Raw genomic sequence first — 20368 nt, 5'->3', positions numbered from 1 at the left:
CACCTCGGTGTTTCCCGCCCCTACGATCGCATCAGACGCCGCTTCTTCTGGCCCGGCCTTTACCGATCTGTCCGGCAGTATGTGCGCTCCTGCGACCTCTGCCAACAGCGGAAAACTCCCAATGCTCCTCCAGCTGGGCTTCTTCAACCATTGGACATACCAAGTGAACCATTCTTCCGCATTGGATTAGACTTGCTCGGTCCATTTCCCCAGTCCACGTCCGGCAATAAATGGATAGCCGTCGCCACCGACTATGCCACGCGTTATGCAATAACACGTGCCCTTCCTACGAGCTGCGCTACTGAAGTTGCCGATTCTCTGCTTCGTGTCATTATCCTTCTTCACGGGGCCCCTCGACAGCTCCTTACAGATCGTGGCCGCTCCTTTCTATCGCAAGTTACTGCCGACATTCTTCGCTCCTGCTGCACCCATCACAAGATCACCACCGCCTACCATCCTCAAACTAATGGCCTGACCGAAAGACTTAACCGAACAATTACCGACATGCTGTCCATATACGTCTCCGCAGACCACCGCGACTGGGACGTGGCTTTGCCCTACATTACTTTTGCGTACAATTCGTCGCGTCATGACACTGCTGGCTATTCCCCCTTCTATCTGCTCTTCGGCCGTGAACCAGCATTGCCCCTGGACACAGTCTTGCCGTCTACTGTACACACGTCCCGACTATGCCCGCACCGCCATAGCTCGCGCTTATCACGCCCGACAAGTTGCTCGTATCCACCTCTCCTCATCTCAACAGTCCCAGAACACACATTATGACAGCCGGAACCAGAATGGCCACTTTGCACCGGGGTCACTAGTACTTCTGTGGTCGCCCTCACGCCGCGTGGGACTTTGTGAAAAACTCTTGTCCCGGTAATCGGGCCTTATCGTATACTCCGTGAGGTTACCCCCGTAACACGCGAAATCGGCCCAGTTAAAGCTGACACGTCGCGCCACATCCTTGCGGACGTCGTGCATGTCTCAAGCCCTATCGCCAAACTTCCGCACCAGGCTCATGAGCCCCGAGACAGTGCTTCTACCGGCGAGGGTTATGTCACGGGATGGATATGCACCCTCTGACAGCCCGGACAGCTGGTGCGGTGGACGGTTGACCGACGATGAGAAAGAGGACGAACCATCTCGCTCTGGCTGTACCCACTTGAGACTGTGTGCTGCTGCGTTCCCCACCGTGTGGCATATTTAATTACCCCTGCAATATACCATTTTCCCCGTAACAATATGTAGTTTATTCTCTACTTCTCCATCCCATTGTTGCTGCTAGTGGTCCCGCAGCTTCCTTCTTACAAAAGGTTTCAGATCTTGATATGGGACCTCGTTTATGTCTATGCTGCTTCGAAGGGCGGCAGCTGCAGCACTACGGTCAGGAGCTTCATTTCCAGCAATGCCGCAGTGGCCAGGAACCCAGCAGACTGTGACAACGAGCTTCAGGCCATAAGCCTGAACACAATTAAAAGTAAACACAATTAAAAGTAGGGTTTCTACTGACCTTCCGAGATGATAGATTTGAGACAACACTCAGAGAGTCCGTGTATATAACTGAGTTCTTAATTTTATTTTGAAGAATGTGGTTTAAAGCCAGTAGAATACCGTACGCCTCTGCAGTGAATATACCTGTGTTCGTGTTCATTGTTGTGGACATATTAAGTAGGGGGCCATTTGCAGCACAGGATATGGCTGTGGTAGTTTTTGAAGCATCTGTGTAAAATTCAGCTGCCTTGTATTTGTAACGGAGGAACAGAAAAATGCTGAGTGATGGCAAAGTTTGGTACATTTTTCTTTTGTATTTCTCTCAAGGACATGTCACAGCGGATTGGGAAAGTGTCCCACGGAGCGACCAAATCATAAATTGAGGTACAGTAGACATCAGTAAGAAGAACTTGGAACTCGCTGACGAGGTGTGACGCTGCCAGCGGAAAAGGTGGAGCTATGGATGGTCGGTTTTCAAAGAGATGATCAGTTGTCTTATTTTTCATTATGGTATTCAGAGGGTGTTCCTTCAGAGAAGTGATCTTTGCGGCATACACCAGAGCAGTGTTGGTACCCTAGAGACCACCGATTTGATTCGACATGAAGGGATGGAATAGGACTTGTTCGATGTGCACCTGTGGCCAAGCGAAGCCCCAAATTGTATACTGGGTCCAACATTTTGAGAGCTGTTTTGGTTGCAGACTGGTTTAAAATGCTGGCGTAGTCTATTCTTGACCTAACAACACTATTAAGAAGTGCCAGCAGACATTTTGTATCCGTTCCCCAGGACCGATGAGATAGTACCTTTAAAATGTTCATGGTTTTCAGACATTTTACTTTTAGTAATTTAATATTTATTTATTTATTTATTCATTTTACCCTCAGGGCATACAACCACTGTAGAGGGGAGGGGCTCACATAAAAGAGCAAAAATGATGTCAGAAGCACGCGACAACCATTGTATGTGGTATGAATGTGAGCTTGTGGTCGAGCAAAATACCTAGAAACCTGTGTTCCTTTTTTACTGGTATGGGCTGACCTTCTAACGTGATGCAAGGAAGAGGTTGAACACCACGTATCCTAGAGAAGACAACAACAGCACTTTTTTCAGCGTTAAACTGAAACCCATTTTTTTCAGCCCATGTAACCAGCCTGTTGACACTTAATTGGTTTTGACATTCACATAGATTACAGGATCTAAAGCTGATTTGGATATCGTCAACGTAGGCAGAGTATGAAACAGCTCGAGGAAGCACAGTTTTAAGAGAACTCATTTTAACAATGAACAGTGCACAGCTCAGCACCCCTCCCTGGGGTACGCCATTTTCTTGAACAAAGGTTCTAGACAGGGCAGTCCCCACATGGACACGAAATGTGCGATCTGACAAATAATCTTTAATAACATTGAGTATATTGCCACTAAGGCCAAACGACTGCAAGTCCAATAGAATACTATATCACCACGTTCTATCGTAGGCGTTCTCCATGTCAATGAACACAGAGAAGCAGTGCTGTTTATGGACAAAAGCGTCTTTAACATATGATTCAACCGCAACCAGATTATCTGTAGTTGACCTCCCAGACCTAAACCCTGCCAGATTTTTGTCTAGAACACCAGAAAGTAAAAACTCCAGAAAGTAAAAAAGTCTCCGGTTTAACATTTTTTCAAAGAGCTTACATAAACAGCTCATCAGGGCAATAGGCCTGTAACTAGCAGCAAAACAGGGTTCCTTCCCATCTTTTAGAAAAGGTACAACAATTGCCTCTTTCCACGCTCTTGGAAAGCGACCTTTCTGCCATATTTTGTTAAAGAGAGAGAGTATTGTGTAAAGTGTGACATTGTGTAAGTGCCTGATCATCTCATAGCTAATTCTGTCAGCTCCAGGGGCCGACTTACCACATGTAGACAGTGCAGCAATAAGTTCAGGCATTGTAAATGGGGCACTGTATCCCTCATTTGAGCATTTGTTCACACAAAGGGGCTGGCGCTCAGCTGCTTTCTTGTGGTGTAAAAATGTTTGTGTGTAATGGGTGGAACTGAATACGTGTTCAAAATGTTTGCCAAAAGCGCCTGCTTGGTCTTTTATTGTGTTACCCACACTACTTACAAGGGGAGTAGGGTTGGTCTTGTAGCCTTTTAGTTCCTTTATTCTAGTCCATACTTTGCAAGAGTCTGTGTAAGAGTTGATAGACGATATAAACCTTCTCCAACTTTCGTTTTTTGCTAAGCGCTGTGTCCGCTTTCCTTTGGCTTTTGCCCGTTTAAACTTGACCAGGTCGTCTGCTGTAGGATAGCAGCGTAAGAGTGTCCATGCTTTATTCTGTTCGGAATGTGCACGCTTGCTTGCACTCCTCATTTCACCATGGTCTAGGTTTGGGGAGGGTTTTAGGAGTGGTCTCTGGAATGCTTTTTTGAGCACAGTCAAGAATATGGGCCATAATAAGTGAGCTGGCTGCTTCAACATCTAAATGACTTATTAGCGAAGGGGTTAGTCTGGAAAGTTTTTTTGAATGTTTTCCAGTCAGCTGCATGTTGTTTAAAAGTTCGAAGTGAGTCGGTGTCTTGGGAGTTATTGCTTATAGCTAGTAGTCTCACGGGGAAATGGTCGCTGCCATAAGGGTTGTTAATTGCTCTCCACTCACAGGTGGGCAGTAAAATTGCGGAGCCAATTGCCAGGTCTATTGCAGAATATGTGTTGTGAGCCGTGTTGTAGTATGTTGGATGTTTCTTATTAAAGATGCAACTGCCGGATGATGTGATGAACTTTTCAATAAGCCGCCCTCGTGCGTCAGCTCGCGCAGATCCCCAGATAGGGTTGTGGGCATTAAAATCCCCAGTTATTAGGTAGGGTTCAGGTAGCTCATTGATGAAGTCTTCGAATTCAATGCTGGATAGGCGATAGTCCGGTGGAATATAAAGAGAACACACTGTTATTACTCTATCAAAAATTATGGCTCTAACAGCAACTGCTTCAAGTGAGGTTTGTAGCTGCAGGTGTTGACAAGCAACAGAGTTTTGTACTTATAATTGCCACCCCACCAGACGGCTGGTGGTAGTTCAGTCTGTCTTTACAGAATATAGTGTATTGTGTTAAAAAGTTTGTCTGAGATGGGCGTAGGTGTGTTTCTTGGAGGCAGAGTATTTTTGGTTTGTGATTTGAGAGTATATCGTATATATCATCAAGCTTGTTTAACAGCCCCCTACAATTCCAGTGGATAATACTTTCAGCAGCCATAAATACTAAGAGAAGAGAAATACAGATCACGAGATGCTCTTTTTCCATTAAAAAAGTCAGAGAAGGGGATGTGCTTCTGCGGCCCTTTGAATAGTTTACCTAGGTCGCCGAGTTAGTTCCCAGTGGGTGACTTCGATTTGTCTGATGTACCACGACCAGTGGAACTGCGGCGCTCCTGTTGTGTTTCAGAAGCAGGTGTACTTGGAGAGACATCCGTGGCCTCATCCAAGGTTTCCGAAGGAGAAGGGTCAGTGGCGACACTGTTTGTGCTAGAGGCCGCAGCCACAGCACTGGACATTGCTGCAACAGCAGTGACCACAGGAGCAGCCTTCTGCTGTTTTGCAGATGCCCGGGATGGAGCCAGGTCATCACTCATCTGGACTGAGCTCGCGCTTGAGCTCGCGCTGGAAGCCGTAGGCACAGCACTAGAGGAGGGTGTAGCAGTAGAAGCCACAGGAGCAACGTTCCGCTGCTGAGCGGGGGGCTGTAGTGGGACCAGGTTGCACTGGGTGCCCGCATCCACCAGACGACGCTCTACCCCCCGGCGAGCAGCGTCTGCGTAACTTCTGCCTGAAAGCAGGGCATGCTTCAGGCGTGCTTGTGCAAAGGTTAGGTTTTCAGTGACTTTGAGTTGAATTATTTCTTTTTCCTTTTTGAATGCGGGACATGCACGCAAATACGCAGCGTGTGGTTCCCCACAGTTTGGACATTTCACTTGTTCTTTTTTGCAGTCATCACTGGTGTGGTCAGCACGTGTGCAGTGAGCACAGGTTGGTCGGCCACGACAACACTGAGTTCCGTGGCCATACTTCTGGCACTTGAAACACCTTCGAGGACTAGGTATGTAAGGGCGTACTGGACAGGATATGAAGGCAGCATGGACGGATTCAGGAAGCGTTGGACGGTTGAAGGTCAGAACAACATGCTTAGTTCGAATTTCCTCACCTGCGCGACGCATGGTGATCCGCCGCACAGCCGTGACACCCTGGTCCTTCAGTCCTTCAAGCAAATCCTCATCTGTCTCGTGAAGCAGTTCCCTCTCAGAGATCCCGCCTTGCGTTGTATTCAGGCTACGATGTGGTGTGACCGTTACTTTGAGTTCAGCCAGGGTGTTCTGTTTTAGTAGGTTCTGACTGGTTCTTTCGTTGACCCTCTACCAGCAGATCACCAGAGGCTAGTTTCTTAGCTTGGTAATCCCGGCCGACAACGCTTTCAAGGCACTTTGCAATGAGGAAGACAGATTTTTTAGCAAGCGGTGCATTTTCGTCTTCGGAGTGGATAACAAGGTATTTTGTGAAAGTTTCACCTTGGGAGACTGGTTTCAGTTGTGTTACCTCGGTGCGGCCCCTTTTAGAAGGCCGATCAGTTTTTTGGGGGGGTATAGAAAAAGCCATATCAATTCAGCGGCAGAGCCCACCGCCAAGCCCAACAAGGGAACGTGATGTTAAAGTACACGCTAACCGTTACTCTGCCGCTATAACCCTGTACCTGGTACCAAGGTTGATATCCTTGCACAGGGTTAACCCTTGCCGCCAGGAAAAATGTAGAAATCAGGAAGGAAGGAGATGACAGGACAGGGGTAGGAGAGGAGATAGGAAAGTGAAAGAGTGGAGAGAAAGAGAGGAAAAGGCGACTGGCTGATTCCCCCCGGGCGGGTCAGACCGGGGGTACCGTCTGCGAGAAGCGGGGGCCAAAGTGGAGTGTTGCTGCTGCTGGGGGGCCGTAAAGGTCCAAAACAACCCCAACTTTGGCTCAGCCACCAGGTTCCCCTTTTCCCCGGACACGGCAAAGCCACGCACAGGCGGGACGTGGGTAGGTCCACCCCACATGTGCTCGGGTCCGTGGTGTTGCAAGACACCAAGTGCCTACGGCAGTAGGCACCCCTGCGGAGCTCGGGGCCGTGGTGGCGCTACTCACCAAAACCCTTGAGTACACAAGGTGCCCCCTGCGGGGCTGAGGTGAAATGGAAAAACAACCGGATCCCCAGCAGTCCCCGAGAGGGTGGCCTCGCTGTGCATTTCCTTTCTTAGGCAGCGAACACAGTCTCCATGGCAAAGCTGCGGAGAGTCATAAGCAGCCCTGCATGCGTATCAGCGCAGACTGCCCACCCCATGGGAATCTTCCCTGTGCTGCTGTGGAACATGTGACGGGTTCCCTCCTGGTCGCCAGTGCTGGCCATGCAGGGCCCCCACTCACCCTGCCCCTGGAGGCACCAGAGGAGCACGTAGAGCAGGATGTCCTGCCAGGGGAACACCAGCTGGCCACGGCCCGCCAGGCTGTTCACTGCACGGCACACGGCACCGCAGCAGTCAGCAGCTGCTGCCACAGGGACCCTGGCCCTTGTCAATTAAGAAAGCCGCTGCCACTCACCCACGGCCCGGTTGAGCATGGGCACAAAGAGGTTGACCACTCGGCCGGCGGCCAGCAGCAGCAGGCAGAGCAGCACCAGGCCCTGCAGGCGGGGGCTGCGCCGGGGCCACAGGAAGGGCAGCAGCAGCCGCACCTTGGCGCCCACGCCCCGCCAGGGGCTGCGGCGGGCCTCCTCCCCGTCACCGCCCTCCTCGAGCAGGGGCTGCAGCGGCGGCACCAGTACGGCACTGGCCCAAGCGGGACCCCCCACTCCCCTTCCGGCACTGGCATGGCCGGCAACACTGCTCCTTTACCCCCCCCCCCCCCCCCCCCACCGGGACACACGCAAGCCACTGAAATTCAAGCCACTAAAATGAAACAGCGCTGAGGCCCACCGTTGGTGTTTCTAGGCATGCGTTTCACGTGTGGCTGAAGGGGAGAGTGCACTAACAATCGGAGCACAGCTGTTCAGCACCAAACAGTTGAATAGCCATGCTCGGAACATTGAGATAGCATTGTGATGAATGGCCACGCCAGCGGGAACAACAACAAAGACGAGGAAAGGGTGCAGCACGTGGAGCAATCGATGCAGACGGGTGGCCAAATAGGGCATGGAGCTGTGGAAACTATCCCGCTGGAGCTCTGGCCCACAAGACGCGCAACCCGCCGCCAAGGCTCAAGAGTGCATTTGGGCCATTTGCTCATTGGCCACTTCCGCAATCCATTACCAGACTGCTGGAACTTGCCGTCAACTCTTGAATTACGAGATGTGCCTCCCGCGTTAGCCCACCCGTACTGTGTCCAACGTCCCGTCGTTCATTGCGTTGCTGTCGTCTGCCGCCCTGTCCGGTGTGTGTCCACAGAGCACTCTTCTCTGTCCGCCCTCTGGCCCATTCCCTGTGGGACACCGCTACGTAAGCCACCAAGGCATTGAAACAGCACAACATTCCACTTGCTCCTCAACGAAATAGACCCATCTGTGAAATGCAAACACTGTTAACTCTTTCGTTACGGCGGAAAAACGGCTGATTTTAAGTGCTTCCACAAAACGTTTTTTTTTTCTCTTGAGCTACTGGACACACGTAGCCTTGCTATGCATGAAATTGTAGCTTATAGATTGCTCTTCCAAACACAAAGCAGCAGTTTTGTTAAAGATACAATTGCTTACAGTTTATTCGTCAAGTAACCAGAAAAAAAGCCCCAAGAAAAGTATACGAAAATCACAAATCGGCACTTTTACCGAGTCTAAAAATTATTTCACGTATTTTAAGATATACAAATTGTTCCTACGTTCCTTGGCTATGATTCAATATATAACTCAACAGTGTACACCAAGTTTTGGCTTTTTGAGGGCCCGTCAACCTAGCGCAACTGACGGCTGTGCCACGCCGCGAGGGCACTCAAGGGTGAGTGAGTCTCTGTAAAACGTGCATCCAAGTACCGTACTTACCCGATTCTAACGCGCACTTTTTTTCCGAAAAAATAGGTTGAAAAATCACATGCATCAGATACGAAACCGAAACAGAAACAGCGGAAATTTCGTCCCACCCATTGCCATCGCCATGTCAAGATGGCACCAAAGCTTTTAGCAACGATTTTTCGGACGCAGGAAGCATAGGTGCCTAGGCTTTTCTATCGGCGTTCACACAAATCGTCAAATCTTTCCACTTGCGCGCTTGATAACAAACAATGGCAGCAGCGGCTCTCACGCGTTCAAAACGAGCGGTCGGCTGAAGCGTGCGCCTCTGAAGCTCGCGGGATGGGCGTGTGAGGCGTGGGCCACGATCCCATCGACCATGGTTGAACGTTAGTTCAGAAGTGTGGCATCGCGAACGTGCTTGACGGCACCGAGGACGAGATGTTGTGGTCAGCGGAGAGCGACGAGGAGTGAGATGAGTGAGATTACTTCCGGAAATAAATCACCCGTTTCTCTCGCATTCGTTTTTCTTGCTCACACCGTTCCGTGCGCGTTACAATCGGAGGTGCAAGTTTTTTCGGTTTTTTGTCAGAAAAATCGGGTGCGCGTTAGAATCGGGTAATTACGGTATACTCTTTTGTGTCCTCGCACAAAATTCTTATCAGTTCGGTGGTAAAAAACAAGAAAAAAAAAATCGAGTGCTCTCGACAAGCGTCGCACCTGAACCCTGCAGCGCTAATCTGACACGAGCGCCAGGTTATCTTGAAGGTGATAGCGCGATACAGCGCGGTGCATTTGGCAAAATATCCCGGCCGTACGTTCTCGAGACCCTAAACACAAAATCAAAACCGCAGTAGTCAGATAAGAAGCACGTTTTGTTTATAAATACAGCGCGGAGTCACAACGAAATTACCTGCCAGCGCTTGTTGAAGTGCGAGGCACCTGAACCGGAGCTTCGTCGTTCTAACTGAAATCTGAAGATCCCACATCATTGCTTGACCCCTCACTGCTGCTGGTATCAGAAAAATCGACACCAGGAGCTGCCGAAGTGCTTGCTACAGCAGTCCGACTGTGCGGAGCGCGGCGCGAACCCAACGCCATTTTTCCTCCTCCTCCCCTCCCCCTTCGGTTCAAATTTCTCTTGCTACGCCGCCACCACACGAGACACATAAACAAACGAAACTGAAATTGAAAGAGAAGTTGCCAAAGAACACACCAGATGGCGATAGTTGTCTGTGGAGCGCGGGTTTCAGATTTTGCGGCAGATTTAAAATCATCGGACGCCGGCTTCCGATTGCCTATGGCGCCGTCGTGAAAGAGTTAAACAGTGCCCAATGGGTAAGGGCCACATTGTAGAGCTCTGAATACAGTCTTCCCTTTGCTTAAACATACTGCGACGTAGCCGCTGCAAGTTTTTTCAAGGAACAAAGTTCACAGCAGGGAACTTGCGCTCTGCTAAGAACTCAAAGACTGCACGAGCAGCAAAGGAGCAGTCCAGGAGGTTGGCCGAATCAAACGGCCCAGCGTTTGCCTAGTGAGCAATCGTCTCTCCCCATGATTCCTTCTGGAACAGTCGAATTAGCTCCCGAACACTGGCGACAAGGGTGGAAGAGCAACGATATGGCAAAACACCCTCCCTACCAAATAAGATAGCCTGGGTGGCACACACACGCACTGCACAACAAACACAGACATGCACGGCCAGGCACCGAAAACAAAACACTTGGCGGCCATATCCTCAATATCTGTGCCCCACTGTAAGCCCGCAGTGACACTGTCCTGCTGCCCTCGACATTGCCTCCAGCTTTCAGGTGAGAGTTCCAGCGGGGGCCAGGAAATGAGCTTGGAGCCCAATGCTGATAGTGTGGCCTCTGGAAAAGCCACCACTTGGGTGTTCAGAAACATCTTTCGCTCTGCACCCTGGCTAGTCCTCGGGGCGCCCGACCACAGCTGCCTTGCCCACCTGTGCCTCCTGCAGGTGTCCCTGGGCGCGGGCGTAGAGGAAGTAGTCCTGCGAGCTGGGCACCGAGGGGCCCCGCAGGCCGATGCCGAACACCAGCACCGAGAGGACAAAGCGCATGGCGAAGAAGGCCACGTCCGCTATGTCCCTGCTCCTGCACGCACCGTGTCACCCGCCGGGGAGTTCGCTCCGCGTGCTGCCAATGCCCCCCAGTTATGCGACAGACCCCTGTGGTCCCATGCAAAGTGTGGCGGAAGCCATGCCCCGAGGACGTCCACAGAGCATTGACTTCTGCTGCTGAAAGTGGGGCACAGCAGGCGAGAATGAGAAAGGGCTCTGTGGACGTCGTCCTGGCATGGTAAGAGCACCGGCACAAAAAGTGGCATCACCATTTTTCCTTCCACAAGGTAAACGCGGTCACGTGCGCTCGGCCGGGCTGAGTTTTCTGGCAACGCTCCATGGCGGAAGTAAAAGCTCAAGTATCTCTACTGCTAAAAAATGTCTCAATTCTCACAGGTTTGAACGCATTATTGCCATTCAAACCAGGTGTGTTGCTAGTGAACAGGGTACCCTAACAGACCACGCAGTGTCGAATTTGAAGTTGCCATAGCTCAGTATGCTTTTGTCCGAACAAGTTCTTGGTCCTCAAAGATAGCATGCCAAGAGTAAGGTAGATGCACCTCTTTTTGCTGAACTCATTCCCAACTCAAATTGCGCAGCAGCAACATTTAGCGAGAACCCTGAAAACGCATTTAATATTTTTTCTGGTACTAATATTGATTGTGCTCTGTCTAGCATCTGCAGCCATAACCATGTACCAACACAGATTATTTGCTCTTCAGAATGACACGTGGTTTTTGCCTTTGTTAGTCTTTTTGGGTGTGTGCGGAAAAAAGAAAGCATGTATAAAAATACAAAAAAAAAACACACATAATTTAAGACAAAAAAACGTTCCAAACAGTACTCCAATGTTTTCAGAGCCCCACTTAAGTACAGAAGCCAAAAGGGGTCGTTCAAAAAAAGCCACTTTGAAAAGCACAAAGTGGCCCAGAGCTGTTTTGCAGAATCGTGTTGACAGTGGCGCAGGTGGGTAAGCTAGTAAGACACTCCGTGCATAGGATGGCCCAAGTAGTTTTTGTTCTTTTAGGAAGGGGTAATGCATTTTAGGTGCTCCCACAGCATGTGAGATGCATTTTATGGTAGGTGTTTGCAAGCTGCATAAGGTTCTTGGAAAACAAGTTGTGCCCGATCACGTGCCAAGGTGGTCACATCAGAGCCAAGAGAAGTGGGCACACACGAGTGGGCGCCGAACCACCAGTGGGGGCTGTGCAGGCCGAGGAAGGCGAGCGCCTCGTGCACGACGCCGGCGGCCCAGAAGAGCAGCAGGGGCAGGCCGTGGCCGTGCGTGGGCACCGAGGGCAGGGCCCAGTGGCGCTCCAGCCGCGTCACCAGCACCGCCAGGAACCAGGCCGGCGCCAGGCACAGCGCCCACACCAGCTGGTGGCCCTCCACCGAGCCACCCGCCAGCCATGAGCTCACCGCCAGCCGCACCAGGCACGAGCTGCCCAGGGCTGTCATCAGCGACGTCTGCACAGGTCCAAGACGACCACGCCGTGCCCCGTGCGCGTGCGAGAAGGGGTCCCCAATTCATGCACTTCGCCCCTGTACTATGCACCCCTGTCAAGACAATGATATCACAGCTGTGAATGCCATTAAATTGGCGTTACACAAAAATTCTAAATGACCTTTGCCCAGATGGCAACTCATTCAGCTTAGCTTCCCAACTGAATGAGTAGCCTCGACAGCAGTGCTCCTTCACTAAGAAAGGAAGGTTAGCAATAAACTAAAACCCACCAATCGATCGGCATTTTCTCCCACGTGTTGTTTTATGCACAATATAAAGGTGAGCAACATGTTTGCAGGTACCAAGACACACATTTGTTGCTCATTTTTTTCGGCTTGTCGCGTGAATGTTGCCTAAAACAGAGCTGCATCTTTTCAATCGACAAGGTAATTTGTTTAGCTTTGAAGAAGTAAAAGATTTTGAAAAAAGAAGAGAAAAAAGAGCAGGTGTAACGTGTTTTACGCATGACCTCCGCACCTTGAGGTAACGTGCAAACAGGGTTGGCCACCACCGTTAACGCTGCCCTTCCCGCACTGCCGGGCATTATCGCTTGAGCTGGGATTCACACACAGCAGCTCCCTGTGCCCCACTGCGATAAACCCAGCCAGTCCGCGTCCCCACACTCAAAACTGCTCTCCTCTCTTTTTTCGTGCACGTGCGGAGTGCACGGCGGAGTGCACAGGAACGCTGCATTTTTCTTTCGCCTGGCCATACGAAGGCTCACTTTAATATTACGAATGCATTTTCACTATGATCTTGCACATCTGAGAGTTTTACTAACCGTCACTGCTGTCCGCATCAAATGACATTTGTTTCGCCGTGCTGACATGAAGGGCCAAACCCAATGTCATTAACAGCTAATGTCACTCGCCTTGATTGACGTTAGATTTGCCACATGACAGGGCTATAACTCGATGATAGCGGTCTAAAACTAACCCTTGCGATAGCAACATGCCCACTAAACACAGCTCACAAGGCCAGTTGCCCAAGGTGTCTTTCTCCCATAAAATGGTCAATGCCTTAGAAATGGAAGCAAATTGAAAGTGAACTAAAGAACTTTTTTTTATGTTTTGTTTTTCCCAAAACAGGAGGTCTCCGGGAACATTCATCTTTTTGAAACCTTCAGAAAGCGCCACACTGAAAAGACGCGACACGAAGAGAGGGAACACAGGACGAGCGCTCACTCACAGCTAAAGTTTGATCAGAAAAGACGAAGAACAAGTACCCTCCCAGTCACCAGACCACGCATGCGTCTCCTACAATCCGATGGGAGCAGCCCAGTAACCACACACCTACACCGTCAACTTCCACAGGGGGCCACCAAGACACGCAATCTCTTCCTCGTGTCAAGCAACAGCTGCCCGACTGACACACTCGTCCCCTCTCTGGGTTACCTGGAAAGCCTCGGTTACTTCTCTGGTCAAGTGCCGCGCATGCTTGCACGCAATCTGTGTATCGCAGAAAAGCAGCCTGCAACCACCACGGTGCCGGCATTGGCTGCAATGTTCCGCAAGACGTGACGGTACAGCCCCTTTCAGGGACAGTTCATGCTCCCTGAGCCGCATGTTTACGCATCTGCCCATTTGTCCGACGTACTCCTTATCGCAAGACAGTGGAAGCACATAAACACAGCCAACATTGCACTTGACATACCGCATGAACATACCGCATTTCATGTTTCACACTGCATTCAGTCCTGCCTGCGGCTCAGGGAGCATGAACTGTCCCTGAAAGGGGCTGTACCGTCACGTCTTGCGGAACATTGCAGCCAATGCCGGCACCGTGGTGGTTGCAGGCTGCTTTTCTGAGATACACAGATTGCGTGCAAGCATGCGCGGCACTTGACCAGAGAAGTAGCCGAGGCTTTCCAGGTAACCCAGAGAGGGGACGAGTGTGTCAGTCGGGCAGCTGTTGCTTGACACGAGGAAGAGATTGCGTGTCTTGGTGGCCCCCTGTGGCAGTTGACGGTGTAGGTGTGTGGTTTCTGGGCTGCTCCCATCGGATTGTAGGAGACGCATGCGTGGTCTGGTGACTGGGAGGGTACTTGTTCTTCGTCTTTTCTGATCAAACTTTAGCTGTGAGTGAGCACTCGTCCTGTGTTCCCTCTCTTCGTGTCGCGTCTTTTCAGTGTGGCGCTTTCTGAAGGTTTCAAAATGCAATTTCCACAACTAGCCCAACTCGCCATTCTGCTGAACATTTATCATCTGCGATTCTGGTGGGCCAAAGCAGCAGTAGAAGAAAACTGTTAACCTTCTTCATGCCCCACAGAAACAAGTTTTCTTTGTTCCACCATTGTTTTAATAAGGAATTAATTATGAGAACAGTCTGCAAAAATTGAGCACGTATGAAAAATCACCTGCCCTGTGATCAACTTACAGCTAAACAATGTGCTACGCGTATTGGCAGGCACTTAATGGCTTCCGTTGAGTTGACAGCAGCATCAAAGTTTTGCTTATGTTTGCAACTCTTTGGGGGACTTTTCTAATGAATAATCATTCCTCTAAAGAAATCATGGCGGAAGGAGTAAACTGTTTTCGTGCGGCACTGCAAAAATTACAAGTTACTTGTAATGGATGGGTTCTGCTGTCAGGACTGCAGATGAATTGTAGACAAGGTGCAGATGATAAATGCTCCCGTCGACCTACTGCTATGAAACCCACAACAGAAGAAGGTGCACCTCACTTCTATGTTCCATTGCTACAGCGTGTTTCAATTTTCTACCTACGTAAAGAAACACCTCTGCCGTCGCTTTTTGTCTGTTTTCACACCCACTAAAAAATTACGAGACCAATGGCAATTTTTATCTTCCCGTGGGTCGTCGGATAACGTGGGTCAAGCATGAAATCGCGCCAGAATACTCAGGTTTTGGACGCATCGTTTCTGCTTCACCAGGACTCGAATAGACCGCCGTAAAACGTGGGATGTATAAGTGCAGTTCCACTGTGCATGGCTTCTGATGCATGGCGTATGACGTGTAAGGGGGCCACAGCATTGAGATGGTTTCCTAATAAGCCAGATGGGAGAGTGCGTTCACGCCGGTCCCCAGCACCCAGAGCAGCAGCAGCTCCCCAGTGGAGCACTCACGTGCAGCCGGTAGCAGCCCGTGCGGCGCAGCAGGCGGGCGTCCAGCCGGGTGGCGTGCCGCAGGTACAGGGCCCCCTGCAGGCCGCCCCCGACCAGCATGAGCAGCAGCAGCACGGGCGGCCCCACCGTGTCCAGGAAGCAGAGCGACAGGCCCCCCCGCGAGGTCCACACGGGCAGCAGGCTCTCGTTGGCCGGGCAGTAGCGCATCCTGCTGCTGCTGCTGCACCCACAAGGGCCTCCCGATAAGCCAACGTGAAGTGTGCACTCCCCTGCCTGGGCCCCTGGCGAGCACGTGGCCTCTCAGCCAATCCGCGTCGAGAGTCTAGGCTCTTAAAGGGCTTCCCCAAATGCAGTCCACATTGGCAAACGTCTGTCCAACAAGATTTGATCTCCATTCCGGCACTGATGTTAATTAATAGACACTGGTGATGCGGTGCAACAGATTCCTGCCCACTCGCCCCTTTTGCACTAGCATTAGTAAAAACGCCCCTGGGCAAAAATGAATTTGCTCAGCGATTGTCACCGACAGGTGAACCGCTGTTAGGCCACACATTTCTGCATGTCGCTGCTGGTCGTTTCGTGTCCGCCTTCACTCGGCCTCGTGTTTTCCAGGTTGCTGCGCAGTCACGCATAGTCGATGCACATTTTCCGCCTCAGTCACAGCTGCTTAGCCACTCGCGCGATTCTTTTTTCTTGGAGTAACGCTCATGCAAAAGTACGTGGCGGGCTGGCTCCAGAAGCAGGTGCCTTAAAGGGGCCAAAAGACTTTTTTTTGCACTAGAAAGATTTGGTGTTTTACAGGGCCTCCAGCACTTGACCGGCAGGAAAATATGCTTTATTTACTGAAAAATCAATTTAACTTACACTTTTGACTCTCCCACCAAATAGTGTGTTTAGTAACATCTGCAATGACATAACCAGGACAAATTTCCAAGCGAACATTAGTAGGCTGTTTAGCCTGTAGCGGACTGCTGAACACCTCGTCATCAGTCCTAGATGGCACCACCATACTGCGCAGGATCAGTGTCTGCCCTCGCTTCGTTTCTAACTGTATTTGCACCTGGCTTGTTCTTGTTACTATTGCCAGTAATCCTTTCGTGAAACATGAATTATGCTCGACAAACAGGGTCCCCTAAGACAATGTCACTTACACCAATCGGGCGGTGTCGTGCGAGACAATACCAAAGAGCCGGACTGCTGTGCCGCTATAACAAGCATGGTGCGTGCAGTACAACAGCAGTACACACTGGTGCTTCTATGTTTGTGTGTACTTGCCAATTGCACTCAAATTTCACTCTGGCCAAATTTACTTTGAACGCACAGTACATATTACCAAACCAACTGGGACATGACTGGAAACCTTGTAAAACGCGTTGTTCCTTAGTTGGGAACATTTAAAATAGCTCTGTCACGGCAACGCTGCCCCTGCCGGAAGATCGTGCGAGCAGCCACAAAGTGGAAGTGAAGTTGCGGCCAGCCCTGCACGCTTTCCTTCGGCCAGCCAGGAGAACCAGTTGAGCTCCGCTGGTCACACTTCTCCCAAAGCAAGGGCGAAGCGCTGCATGCAAGATTGCGCCAACTGCAATGGCTGCGCTCTTCGAGATTTCACTTTCAAAATCTCCTAATTTTGATTGTCATTTGCACCACAGATATGCGTACTCCGGCTGTCATATTTTGTATTCTGCAGTATTTTTAGGCAGACTATAAGGAAATGACATTTCCAAGAGGTTGAAATTTTGAGTGCACTTGGCCTTTAGGCGAAAAAAGCCTCTTCTACTAACCCTGCCTAACTTGTGTTCGCTTTTGCTAGCCACAGCCAATCACACCGCTGCCCATAATACACCGTACGTTCTGGTGCAGAAAATGGGCTAGTGGGTCGCACGGCCATTCCCTTTCTTCCTAATTGTACAGCTTATTTGGGCGAAGTTCGCATTAAAAGTGGTGTCAGTGTTACTCAAATGAGGCAATCTTGCGAATCAACCACACTTTCATTTTGTCTGCATGGCCTCTTTAGGGGCACTGAAGTTTGAAAGCAGCTTGGCCTGTCGCACACACAAACACATACCAGCGGCAGGAGTTGCTTATCGACACAGAAGCGTTGCCGACAGGCTACAATGAAATGCCGCGAACCTGGAAGCTGGGGAAGTAGCCTGCCTCTGTCGCAAACCCTGAGGCAAAATAAAATAAACGCACGCACACACTTTTGCCTTTCAGCTGTTTTTCAGAAGACTCGGCGAGAAAACACCGTAGAACAGCATGCCTCAGCAGGCTTCCATTTCACTAACATGCCGTCAAACGAGGCATGCAGCGGGTGAAGGCCTACCACCGCTACTGACCACTTGTGCAGGCACACACAGCCAACGGTGGCAAAAGGAGAGATTACAGGCACTTGAAAAGTGACTTCCCGGGTGTCCAGCGTATAGCAGCCTTCGTCAGTGAAGTGGTGACACCACAGCTAGGAACAGCACGATCTGTATGGCACCCGAACAGGGGCACTTCTGCACCTCTTCCCCACGAGGGGCCCGCCTAGATTGGCCATCGAACAAAAGCCGCCGTGAAACGCAGCGTCTGCCGAGTGGCCCCGGTTGCTTTCTTTCCTCCATCACAACACAGAATGGCGGGGAATGTTATGCGTTACGAGTTATCGCAGGAGAAGGCCGCAGGAGAGCGCAGGAGAGCGCAGGAGAAGGCCGAGATCCACACGACAGGCTCCGTCCCGTCCAGAACTGTTTTGGCGACTCTCCGCCACGTGCAACACATTCGCTGCAAAGCTACTCGGAAGCCTTTTCCATGGCGATTCCAAGAGTGCTGAATGATCTGTGCCAAATTTACAAAGATAAAATTTTGAGTGCAGTTAACCTAGTATCGGGCATGGCTGCTGCCTGCTCAGGGCTGCCCGAATGAACGGGGCTTCCACTTGCTTGCGTTGCTGCTGTGGCCATGCAGCGACCAGATGTGGAGCCAAAGGAAGTTGGGCTGCTACCAGACAGTTTGCACGAGTGAGCTTCCTTTATAGCAATAGATTGTCCTAGCCTCCAGAACTGCAAGGGAGCAACTGTTCATTGCCTCATGTGTGAACTTGGAAATCAGGCTACGATTCCATTTTAAAGCTTTCCTCCTCGACCCCCCTCGAATTACCACGCAGTAGGTGTGAGCCCTTCCTTTGTCTGTCTGAATGCTTCGCTTTCGAATTGCATGAAGTAATTCTGAGCTGCCAACTACGACTTCACAGGATGATCAAAGCCATTAAAAACACAGTTAAGCTTGAAAATGTGAGAGGGAAATGTCGTCGGAAGCATTGAGCAGCACAGCCTCAACTTGCCTACAAAGAAGTGGGCGTGCAATGAAATCCTCCTCCCTCTCCAACTCGGGAAAGAACTGCACAGGTTTTGTCCCGGCGGTACTACATCCTTCCGTGCATGACAGAGCAGCGCCCACCACGCAACCGAACAGTTTAGCAACCGCAGCTGCTTGACACACGTGGAATAAGCGCAGACTGGCAAGCAGACAAGCCAGAACGAACGGCGAACACCGGGTCCTTTGCGGCAGCACTGATACGTACACGTATCAGCGATCCAGCTGCACGTGCGCTGCAGGCAAGCGCAAAAAAAAAAAACAAGAAAAAGTTTCGACAATAGAAAAATGGCACGAGAAAGCGGTCTGCAGGACCAAATACGACAAAGCGACACCGCTGCCTAAGCACACTTCGGGGCAATTTCCGGCGTGGTCACTGGCTGTGCGCGGTTTGGTTCCCGTCCCAAGGGTGCAACGGCCAAAATGAGCGGAGACGCGTCAGCCTTTTTACTTGCGCATCAAGGTCGTCTCGTCAATCGCGTGCGAGCTCTATGGGACGTAACGCACGCGCTCAGCGTGCGAGGCGAGCACGTAGCTAGGCTTTAGCAAACTTGCGCAGAATGAGTGCGACGCCGACTACACAGCATTCCGAAGTGCTGCCACGGCGTGTGCAGCTGTTCGTTGTTCGCCCTGCCCGGAAGCGTGCAGTGTGCGCCAAAATAAAGGTGCATGTCTCAGGAGCGAATCGACCGGCATCGACTCACACCGCGCTGACGACGCACATCGCGAGACCCACCCCGCACACCGCTGGTCGGACCTACGACTAGCCCATACAAGTGGACCGGTGACAAGACGTGTGCCCACCGCGATATGAACGCGCCAAAGCTGGAGAAATAAAAGTGGCACGCCGCGCGCGACGCAGCTTTTCGGGAAGCCGGCGCTGAGTTAACACGGACGATGATCATGCGGTGCGCGCGCCATGGTATCACGTGCGAAGAAAAGAAGCCACAGTGGAAGAATTACTCACCAGGATAAGCCTCGCTCAACGTTGCGGTAAATCAAAGGACGCGCCGCATAGATGTGTTAGTTGCACATTGCTATCGGTTCCTTGTCGTCGAGCATGCTAAGGTGCGCGCATACATGCAAAAGCTGGGATCAGCTGATTAGGGGCTGGGGGTGTCTCTACTCGCACGTTTCGTGCGAACAATTTGTATTTTCAGTTTGCACATGGCGTGCGAACTATTTTGAATTTTTATTCGCACGCTTTGTGCAAATAATTTTTATTTTTAATGATGATAATAAATTTTTGAATAATTGATGATGATGATAATGATTGTTTTGTTGTTGTTGTTGTTTTTTTTTTTTTTTTGAAGCCGGGTGATGACAACGTTAGTAGAATAGGAAAGTGTGATTAGCGGCATGCAGCGCCTATGAGGCGCTTTGAAGCCGCCGATAGGGAGGCGCGCGCGATCGTTGAGCATATACAGGAACTCTAGTTCACACGTCGCCTTGCGATTGCTGCTTTGACCAGAGAAAAGCACCGCTTGTTTCCTGTGCTGTAGCAGGTTTAACTGCCGCCAAAGCAGAGCCACAATTTTGTGCCGGGCCGCTCTACGGTGTACAAGTCCTGCAAAAAGAAACTGTCGTTGTTTGGCGTTCCGAAGAACGCGCGTCTATATTGGCGCAGTGGCGATGACGAGCAATACCACGTAGCGGCTCAAGGAAAACACCGCTATGTGCGAGCTACACTTCGACACACAATCTCCCGGCACATTGAAGATACCGTGAACGGAGAAGTTGTCTCAATCTACAGGGGCAGGCCTCGGTGCCCCCGGAAGCTGTGCCCACGCAATTTCCCATCTTCCGAAGTACCAGCCGAAACAACTTCCCCGAGCAGGAAGTGTCAAGCG

The 20368-nt window shown here is 50.8% G+C and overlaps 1 protein-coding gene across 3 annotated transcripts in view; it reads right to left on the bottom strand.

Annotated features, from left to right (window-relative positions):
- The window catches only part of Hmt-1 (ABC transporter ATP-binding protein/permease Hmt-1), a 105834-nt gene extending 86177 nt beyond the window's left edge, over positions 1-19657 (bottom strand). Inside the window, exons 1-6 of one of the 3 annotated variants that reach the window (XM_077697702.1) lie at positions 19486-19657; positions 15165-15384; positions 11754-12043; positions 10460-10610; positions 7101-7302; positions 6927-7013 (exon numbers count right to left, since the gene is read on the bottom strand). In XM_077697702.1, coding sequence (XP_077553828.1) covers positions 6927-7013; positions 7101-7302; positions 10460-10610; positions 11754-12043; positions 15165-15371 — 937 coding nt within the window. In that variant the 5' untranslated portion in view covers positions 15372-15384; positions 19486-19657. The remainder of the gene's footprint in view (positions 1-6926; positions 7014-7100; positions 7303-10459; positions 10611-11753; positions 12044-15164; positions 15385-19485) is intronic. The other 2 variants (XM_077697701.1, XM_077697703.1) reach the window with 2 other exon arrangements.
- Between the last annotated feature and the right edge of the window lie 711 nt (positions 19658-20368).

The sequence above is a fragment of the Haemaphysalis longicornis genome, unplaced genomic scaffold (assembly GCF_048455015.1).
Source record: "Haemaphysalis longicornis isolate Haplotype H1 unplaced genomic scaffold, Haemaphysalis longicornis Haplotype H1 scaffold_2, whole genome shotgun sequence".
Lineage (NCBI taxonomy): Eukaryota > Metazoa > Arthropoda > Arachnida > Ixodida > Ixodidae > Haemaphysalis > Haemaphysalis longicornis.
Note: the sequence above shows the minus strand (reverse complement) of the source record. Positions and strands in the feature narration are given on the sequence as shown.